Below are 10,319 nucleotides of genomic sequence, written 5' to 3' on the forward strand. Positions count from 1 at the left end.
GAACGTCCAGCCATGTCTAAGATCACAGAGCCCCAGACACAAAGCAGTGAGTAGACACCACTTTGAGATGTTTGTTTTTTTTCCTTCTTTCTTTTTAAAATTATTATTATTGATTTTAGAAAGGGCATGTCTATCTGAATCAACATTTCACTTATAACTAAAAAATCAAAGTGTAGTGTAGCATTGATGTATCTTGGTGTACCTTTTAAAAAAGGCACTGCTCAATAGCATCTAAATCCCATCTAAAGAGTTCACACACACATATACACACAGACGTGCATTTAGATGTGTGGTTTCTCTAGCTTTTGTTTTTCATAATGGTATTTTGTTGCATTTCAAAATCCGAGCCGCAGTTACAGTAAGACATGTTGGCATTTTCTATTGTTCCTGCTCCAAGGTCTCCTGTTGAATAAGAGCTGGTGAAAGAATATTCACAATGTCTCATTAACAGCTTGTAGTCATTCTCAGCCCTTAACTAAAAGAAAAAAACTGTCTGACAGGTCCCTGTAGAGTAAAAATGAAAAGAACAGAAATTAAAAAGATGTGCAAGAATATAACAGCTGATTTTAAAAAAGTCATTTACTTGAACACTGACATACTGTTAGTGGCATGAGGAAAACAAGTCGTTAAAGCAATAGCTGTTACAAATAAACTACTGTTGCAGTTGTTATTATCCAAAAATGAAAGATAAAAAAGGCAATACCTGAAGCTATTATCCACAACAGTCACAGGCTCATCAGTGTCGCTGTTCTGTTTTCAAGCGACTCGATTTTGAATGCAGCAGAAGGAAACTACATGAAATACCCCCTAAAATGACAGCACATATTCAGGCATCATTTGCAATGCTGCAGTAATCACAATCAAAACTCACAAAGTCAACATTGTAAGAGACTGTTAAAGCCTACAGCGGTTATCTCCCCATTGCACATTGTCATTTTTATTGTCTGTTGCACTGGTGTCATGGGAATGAACAAAATTCTGGCTCTGCTGATTGGTTGCAATAACAATTCAAATAGTCAGAAAAACTCTGATATTGTAGCCAAAGCTCGGCATGGGGCTTCGTATTGAACTGCAATGATTTGCTTTAGCTAATCACGTAATTCTCATATATATTTTACAATCTCCATTATGAGTGAGATATGAGGTAATGAAAGGGAACTGGTTATTGGATAACAGATAAGGCGGCAGATAGTGCAGGTGTCATTTGCAGTGCATGACCCCAGAGAGCCATGAGTTCACACGAACAGGACCTGATACATTACATAATGTCTCCTAAAACACAACAGATACTGTTTATCCTACAAAACCATCTTTAAATCATTTGAATTGTTTGATTATTTAATTTTGAATGTTGACATCTGAAAACACAGCCACAGAGGTGTGAAGAACCATAGAGAGATACATAGAAGGTGTGAAAGTGTGATTTACAGTTTGTTTACAACACAGCCATTTGAAACAATGATTTCTAAAGATAAAGCTGCTCAAGACCTTGGCAGTCTGTAATGGTGGTTTAATCTAAATAGTTAATTAGTCACATCCAATACTACTCTGTTTTAACATGTGGCTTCTGTAGAATTTTACATAATTTCCTCATTCAAGGTTGCTCAAAGTTCAAGGACTGTAAATGGTTCACGCGCAGGGCATCATACTTGCGTGTGTTCTTCTGTGTGTCTGTGTGTGCGCATGTGTGTGTGTATGAGTCAGAGAACGAGAGAAATGGTGGAGAAGGTGTGGAGTTGTGGGCCAAGAGTTCAGCTGCTGCTCAAGATTCACTTGCTGTCATGATTTCCTCTCTGCTTTTCCATCATAGATTTTATAGTACTCTTTAATCAAAATTCAGTTTTCCTCTCCTCTCCTCTCCTCTCCTCTCCTCTTCTCTCCTCTCCTCTCCTCTCCTCTCCTCTCCTCTCCTCTCCTCTCCTCTCCTCTCCTCTCCTCTCCTCTCATCTTCTCTCTCAGTGTCCAGCAGGCAGCGATGTCCAAAGGCCAAAGGGCTGGAGAGCATGGCGCCTCTGGTGCGTTCTGTGGAAGAAACGCCTGATCCAATCCCCACCACCATCAAGGGAACTATTCCAACATGGATCAATGGGAGCTTCTTGAGAAATGGCCCTGGGAAGTTTGAATTTGGGAAAGACAGGTATTTGAGGATTGTGCACAAGTTCACTGAGCTTTATTTGTGTGATAGTTTACAAAAAGGTACAATGTTGATTCATTACATTAGGACTGATACTTGCCGACAATACCAAACTAAATTAACAAGACAACAAGTGGTGGTGGTAATGCTTTGTATGCTTTGTATGTATAAAGTTGTATAAACCTGTGTGGTCAAACAGTACAGACTGAACAAACGTCGATAATAACAGTAATTATATGTAGTGAAAAATTACACTTGAACATTTATGGTACATTAACACCACAGGGAAGAGCAGAGCAACAGAAGAAACAGTATGAGTCAGCAGACTAAATGCCACCAGCACGCAACAGCTTTGAGATAGCCTGTGATCTGTATCTGTGTCTTTCAATGTACAGTAACAGGATTGTTCAGGATTTACAGTGTGGAGAAATTCAGCGAATTCTCTGAAGAGGCAACATACATATTCAAACCATGTAGTTTAAGCTATGTCACTTATTGAGCCACACATGGGGTTGTTCCCATGAAAAATTGAATTTCTTTTGTCCTCATGACGATGATGAAATTAGGATTTTCCCTTCCAGTGTTTAACAAAGGATTGATTCACAAGAAAAAGAGTATCTCTCAGTGTCTACACTGTGCCACAGTGTTCGCATCACTCCCTACATTTGTCTTACACAAATACCCTGGCAGGAAGTTAGCTGCCTTTTTTTTCCCTTCTCAGATACACCCACTGGTTTGACGGCATGGCCATGATGCACCGGTTCCACATCTGTGAGGGCAATGTCACATACAGCAGCCGCTTCCTGCGAAGTGACTCATATGTCTTCAACTCAGAAAAGAACCGCATTGTGGTGTCTGAGTTTGGGACATTAGCAATGCCTGATCCCTGCAAGAACATCTTTGCACGCTTCTTTTCACGCTTTCAGATTCCCAGTACGCATGTCGTCTTTACATATTGCATATTCCCATGTGTAATCCACAGCATAATGTAGCACCAGCAGGGCCAAATGTTCAGTTCATTTGTGGATATACGTGAATAACAAGGCAGCTGTGCCACATTACCAGAGGCAAAGTAAAAATCAAACAAATAGTCAGAGAAAAAAAACAAAACATATAAATAATAATATGGATATAGATGTTTTTTACTTGTCCTTGACTGTATGTGCTGTATTGCCTCTGTAGGTTAATGATTGTTTCATTATATATGTGTTTTATATTGAGGTAAAAGGAACAATATATTTGTGTGTGTGTGTGTGTGTGTGTGTGTGTGTGTGTGTGTGCGTGTGCTTGACTGTGAGGGAAAAATCAATCTGAAGGTTGACAAAGCTTCTGAAAAATTAAGGAGGAAGAAATTGATTTAAAAAGTAGAGGCAGGTGATAGCTGTGAGAATGATGGACTTGACCAAAGTGTTGTATTTCACATGTTCCTGGACATCTGTATGTGTGAACAGAGGCCACAGATAATGCCAGTGTGAACTTTGTCAAGTACAAGGGAGACTATTATGTCAGCACAGAAACCAACTACATGAGACGAGTCGATCCACAAAGTCTGGAGACAAAGGAGAAGGTGAGTCAGTGTCTTTTGAGCACTTACTCTGATAAAGAGTCAGAGGGTGAAGATGAAGATGGGTGACTGTCGACGATGACGACGACAACAAAGCTCATGATGCTGTCCTTTTAAGGTGGACTGGAGTCAATACATCGCTGTTAACTCAGCTACAGCTCACCCACACTATGACCGGGAGGGGGCCACTTACAACATGGGCAACTCCTATGGCAGAAGCGGTAACCTTCCTTCAGTCCTTGCTTCCTTGTTCCTACCCTGTCTACATACCTAACCACAGTACTATATGTCTGTACTATATTTATATAAATATCTGGATGTTGTCCATCCTAACGTGTACCGTAAAACATGATTTCTTTTTGGGCCTCCTCAGGTTTCTTCTACAACATCATCCGTGTTCCTCCTGCTGAGGACAAGGCAGCAGCGGCGGAGGACTCAGCAGACCTGACTGGAGCCGAAGTGATCTGCTCCATCCGTGCATCTGAACCCAGGAAACCTTCCTATTATCACAGCTTTGGTGAGATACACACTCCAGCATAACAAACAGGCTGCGCCTTCTTTAAGTTGTCTGCATGCTGGATGTACACTGAAGTGGAATTAATGAATTTCATGAGATTTTGTTTTCTGTCTGCACTGACAGGACAAGTCTACTCCGCTGAAAGAGAGCGTCACAGCTTCTTCGTTATTAATTACTAATTTAAATTCTTGTCTTGTCCTGCTTCTTTTTTGTCAATCACAGCTCCTTTGTCTTTCTGTTCAGCTCTCACTATCTTTCTCTGTCTATAAGTCTGCCTCTGACTCACACACAGAAGTGCACACTTTCTCTCCCACTCTGCGGCTAAATAAATAATAAATAATAGTAATAAATCTGTCTAAAAGACGAAAAGTCAACTTTTACAATAGTTTCTTCAATGGCTTGACTCTGAGAGCACCGCTATCAAGACATACATAATTTGTGTAGTGTTTTGTTTGTTTTGTTTATATGTCTATAATTCAGTCAGAGACGCTTCAGTCAAGAACTGAACATTTATAGCAAATATAGCAGGTTGTATGGTTCGATTGGGCTGAAAAGACTCTGCTCTCTGAGGGAGAATTCCAGCAGCAAAATGAATCCTGCTGGACGAACTAATCTCCCTTCATAAACAAATACATGAATATTAGAGTGTTGTACAGTCAGTGTGGAGGTTGGGAAGGTGGGTGGAGTGGCGACATCATTGGCATAAGCAGCAGTATCAGCAGAGTAAAACGGAGAACAGTTTAACCCAACTGTTCTCTGCTGTTGCGTAGTGCACCTGCAGGAACATGATTGGATGTCACTAGTCAGCTGATAGCCAGCTGACGAAGAAACCATTAATAAAGAAACATTAATTTGATGCAATTTGATCAGCGAACGCAAGCACGACTTCACTGCCCACTGTGATCTAACGCTGTGTTGCTCCATTTGCTTTTTGTACTTCACCAGTTCCCTGATAACATCTCAGACAACATTTCCAGCAGACCACCCTTGCTCTGCCAGACAGACTGGCACCAAGAAATCTCACAAGTGATACAGCGTAGTGCAGTTCGACAACGCACCACATTATAACTAGAATACAGTGTCAACGTTGCACTGATGAGTTAAGCACTGCAGAGTTCAACGTATTATCCCACCATGACACAGGAGGTCTAACAAGCTTGAGAATATGACTGATGATGTATGATCAAATATGATGAAAATTGCGCATTTGTTTTAATGCATGCATTTTCTCCTGCGTGTGCCCTCCTTCTCCAGTCATGTCAGAGAACTACATTGTGTTCATTGAGCAGCCGATCAAGCTGGACCTGCTGAAGTTCATGCTGTACAGAATCCAGGGAAAGAGCTTTCATAAAGTCATGACCTGGGAGCCTCAGTATCAAACCATCTTCCACCTGGTCAACAGGCGCACTGGCAAGGTGGGTTATGATTAGTTTACTGCACAGCCATATATTTGCTTTTTAAGAAGGTGCAAAGTATAAGACATACACATTCAGCAGCTGAATAGCCAGAATGAAAAAAAGGAAAGCTGCAAGCTAATCTCTTCACGCATGATGAACTTTCTTCCTTATTTGTTTTGATGAAGTCACACTCTAATGGTGTAGCTTTTTTTCCCCCCTCATACACTGTTACTCTCAATTTTCTCATCTCATTACACAGCATACCCATTAAGCATACAATAACAAATTTCAGAATGTGAAGGTACAACATAATAACAGCCATGCCAAGGAGGGAGCTTGTCTCCAAATGTTAACAACACACCAGCTCCTTCTTGTTTGTCCAAAAGCTTTTATATCCTGATTGGTTGGTGTTTCTGGTCCGTTAGGAGAGTCAAGTGAAATACAGTGCAGCACCAATGTTCACACTGCATCAGATTAATGCTTTTGAGGACAACGGGTTCTTGGTAATGGACATGTGCTGTGGGGATGATGGTGAGGTCATTGGAGATTTCACACTGGAGAACCTCCGCAGAGAATCAGGAGAGGACATGGACAAGGTAAATGTACACAGTTTGACTCAGAATTGCAAACACACACACACACACACACACACAGGCAATATGCCTGATAGTGTTTTATCAGTTTGTTATCAGTGAGCAGCTTAGACTGATGTAACCATCCAATTCACATCTATCCATCCGTCCAGTTTTACTTGCTGCAAACAATATCCACAAAACATGAAAAACATAAAATACAAACAAGCAAGGAGATTGGAGATTTCTTTGTGGTTCTATTTTAAAGAGCCAACCCCCCCCCCAATAAGCTTAATAATGCAATAAGCTTTCAAACACTCTGTGATTTCAAACATGTTTAAGTGTGTAACTTAAATCAAAATACTGACCCAAAAATAATATAAAAGTGCCTCAGAATAATATCACCACCATGTAGAAACATGATTTTGTGTCAGTGTCTGATAGTCCCTGAGGTTGCATTGCACCTTTCAGCAAAGAAGCCATACTAACAAATGTTCGTATCTGTCTCATTTCTTTTGGCAGTTTTACAACTCGTTGTGCAGAAACCTTCCAAGGAGATACGTCTTACCCCTGAATGTGGATGAACAAACTCCTCTGGACCAAAACCTTGTCACTCTGCATTACTGTAAAGCCACAGCCAAGAAGACAAAACCAGGAGAGGTAGGGTTGCACGGCAGTCATTGTTTATATTCAGAATTATGTTTAGCTGTACATTACACCTGATTTGACTTTACTGAAATCAATAAGTTTCAGAGAATAATGTTTTAGAGAATAATGCTCTATTAGTTCTCACCCTCACAGCTGTTGGCATGAATTAACTGGCCACATTTTTTGGCTAAAACCTAAAAGCTGCACAGATCGGTGTAGAATCCTTGCTTTCTCCTGTCACATCACAGGTTTACATGACCCATGAGGAGCTTCACAATGACGAGCTGCTGCAGTACGGTGGCCTTGAGTTCCCTCAGATCAACTATGACTGCTACAACGGCAGACCTTACCGCTACTTCTACTCCTGTGGCTTTGGACATGTCTTCAGTGACTCCCTGCTCAAGATGGATGTCCACACCAAGAAGCTTAAGGTTCTCTATCAATCAAAGACTACTTAGGGAGACCACATTGTTAACTGGGCCACGTGTTATCACATCAAAGTGATTTCTACTGCTGTCTCTCTATCAGTGAGTGGGAGCAGTAGGTTGGGAGTTGGTTTTATAACATGAAACAGCTCAGAGTAAAGGGGATGCTTATGTAATCTTCCCTGTCTAGGTGTGGCGTTACCCTGGCTTGTACCCGTCTGAGCCTGTCTTTGTTGCTTCACCCAAAGCTACAGAGGAAGACGATGGAGTGGTTCTGTCAGTCATCATCACACCCAGAGAGGTAAGTCAAAAACAAAAAAAAAAACAACAAAACCCCCCCCAGAAAAAAAACCCAACAATCTCTAAGAGAAGCAGCAGACGTATTAACTTAGTGACAGCATTACTTTAACTACTACTGACATTATGTTGTATCTGTGTACTTTGACACTCTGCTGTCAGATTTATAAAGAAAAGGACACATAACCACAGTCAGTCATGTAGCCTGCAAAGCAGACCTTGTCTATATTTTCTGTTCAACCTGACCATGCATACTGTATACGCAGGTAGAAGACAAATGGTTTAGTGCTTTTACTATCATTATTGTGAGAAGGGTGTTCTGTGACCTTTTTCTCTACATATCATCTGTTTCTTTTTCCAGGAGAAAAGCACTTTCCTACTCGTTCTGGACGCCAAGACCTTCACTGAGCTGGGCAGAGCTGAGGTCCCTGTCAATATCCCGTACGGGACCCATGGTGTATTTAACGGGATGGGTTAGATGTGCCACTCTTTGCAACTCTGTGGCAAATTGCTGAAATTTAACCAGCAACCAACCACTTTATCCACAGAATATAATATCTCTGTTGATGTCATTACCTATAAAACCCCTGAACTGTAAAAGAAAGACAAAAAGTGATAATAACTGGGGAAAAAACTGCAGACTCACGCTATTTGTTTATGCCTCCTTGATAGGAATAGGTGCATGTCCTCAGTGCGTGCTGCTATTACAGTCGGAAAGATGGCAATCTTTCTGAGACTAACAAGACAGACAGCCCAGCATGGCATCAGCACGCTGATAAAGTTTGTCCTCTATGTGTTCTTATGTGCTCTTCTGAGCTCTTCTGAGATTTTGAAACAGCCTTTGGACAATGGCCAGATTGCCATGCAGATGGTGCTTACTTGGAAGGACCAACACTTTATGTGGAAAAAATGTAGAAAAGAATACATGAAAGTCAATACACACATTAAAATAAAATGCATTTCTCTTTTTTCTGTTTAAACCCAAAGTGTTTTTGCATCATCACACCACTGGAAACGCTATACTCCCAGTGAGGAGGGAACAGCACTTAGGATACATAAAAATGCATCACAGGAAATTCAATTTCTGTCAAAGTAATGTGATAGAAATGGACAACGTCTGAAATGCCTGGAAAACAAATGGATCTAACTGGTCGATAGCCACCAGAGAGTCTAGCAGAGGTCACATCAGAAATGTAGCCTTTTTTATACGCTCAAAACAACCCAAAACAAAGTTGACATACACATAAACACTGACATGTAGGACCTTGTGTGTGAACAAGAGCAGCTCATTTCATTTTATCAGACTGTGAGCTAAACAGAAGAGTGAGGAATATAACACAAGGCCCTACCCAGGATGTGAAGTAGCCTACAGCTGCACTTGTCACTCCACCGTCTCCACAATTGACTTTACTGATGCTTATTTCATTGGCTATTTTCCCTCTCACATTGATCTGAATGGACTGATTTGAAGTGACTCCAGGCTTTGCACCTGATACAGGCACTATGCTTGTGTGAAAGCTGAGAGTTTCAAATATATAATAACCCATATATTTTTGTGTCCTTTTAGTGTTTCAAAATTGACTTTTAGTCAAGAGTTGGGGAAGTTTTACAGATATTTTGCAACAGCAAGTCCCAACCTTCAATAATTTATAACTGAACAGTACACACAAGCAGAGGTTTTATCTTTAGCCTCTCTTATTACTCTGAACTGAATAAAACAAGAGGGAATAGAGCTATAGACTTCATATTAGATTAATTTAATACTGGGAATTAACAACACTTATGTTTTTGTCATGTTCTCCGCTCAAGTCGGGCTGTGTCTCCTAATAAGCATGCTGCACAGGTCTCCCAAGATACACATTAATTAGCCCATAATTCCTAATCTAATCAGTCATGCTTAACCTCAGTGTGTGCTTGTATGTGTGTCTCTGTGTATGTGCACATACTGTATGCTCAGGTTCATTAGTACTCTCTCCAACGTGCATGACCAGAGAGAAAGATACAGCGACCTTTGCCCTCGAATAAATCTCAACCTAATTTTTGTGTTGGCAAAGCTGCGTGGTGAAGCAAACCCTTATCAGTGTTGCCCAACACCCATTTTAATTTATAGAATTATTGGATGAGACATTAAGCGTGAGGATCAATGGTTTAGTCAAGGTGTTAGGCTAGATAGTTAACACTTCATGGCTGAATGTGTTGGATTCACCTGGGTCGAGTTTGAATGATGGCCAAACATACTAATTATAGACATTCTGAAAAAATACTTGCTTGTGCAGGCATCTGTACACACTGTAACACAAATTGACTTGCATACACAACATTTGCATGCAAGTTTGTCTGTCCTGCTTTCAAGGTGACAGTTTCAGACTGTCTAAGCTCTCATTTGACCCATGAGAGTAAGCATGAGCTCACTCTCAAAGCCCCCTGCTGTCTCACTAAGCACAAGTTATTGCACAGTCTTAACTTGGACTGTTATCTGTATCATTATTTCATATTCCATGAATTCATAATAATATCATCTATATTCACCATGTTATACACACTTCTCTGAGACAGGGACTGATTTCCCTCAGTCGTGAGAACAATGTCTTCTATATCCAGATTTGTCATTCCCTGTCTTCATGGTCTTGAGCCATCTTGCAGGAGCATGCTTATCTGACATACAGATGATGTGCACCTGTGTGCACATGTGTCTGCAAGTGTGTTCTCCTGTGCACATAAGAACATGTTCATATTTCGAAGAATGTTGTCTCTCTAATCATACA

The 10,319-nt window shown here is 40.7% G+C and overlaps 1 protein-coding gene across 1 annotated transcript; it reads left to right on the forward strand.

Moving 5' to 3' along the window:
• bco2l (beta-carotene 15, 15-dioxygenase 2, like) lies at nucleotides 1-8,534 on the forward strand. Its single transcript, XM_071482598.1, has 12 exons — nucleotides 1-46; nucleotides 1,960-2,137; nucleotides 2,856-3,067; nucleotides 3,586-3,701; nucleotides 3,817-3,919; nucleotides 4,072-4,215; nucleotides 5,470-5,630; nucleotides 6,038-6,208; nucleotides 6,707-6,844; nucleotides 7,081-7,263; nucleotides 7,448-7,558; nucleotides 7,916-8,534. Exons 1-12 carry the CDS (start codon nucleotides 13-15, stop codon nucleotides 8,030-8,032), a joined length of 1,668 nt encoding a protein of 555 aa, XP_071338699.1. The 5' UTR covers nucleotides 1-12; the 3' UTR covers nucleotides 8,033-8,534.
• The last annotated feature ends 1,785 nt before the right edge of the window (nucleotides 8,535-10,319 follow it).

The sequence above is a fragment of the Trachinotus anak genome, unplaced genomic scaffold (assembly GCF_046630095.1).
Source record: "Trachinotus anak isolate AG129_WGS33_773 ecotype Australia unplaced genomic scaffold, CSIRO_AGI_Tana_v1 ptg000008l, whole genome shotgun sequence".
Classification (NCBI taxonomy): Eukaryota; Metazoa; Chordata; class Actinopteri; order Carangiformes; family Carangidae; genus Trachinotus; species Trachinotus anak.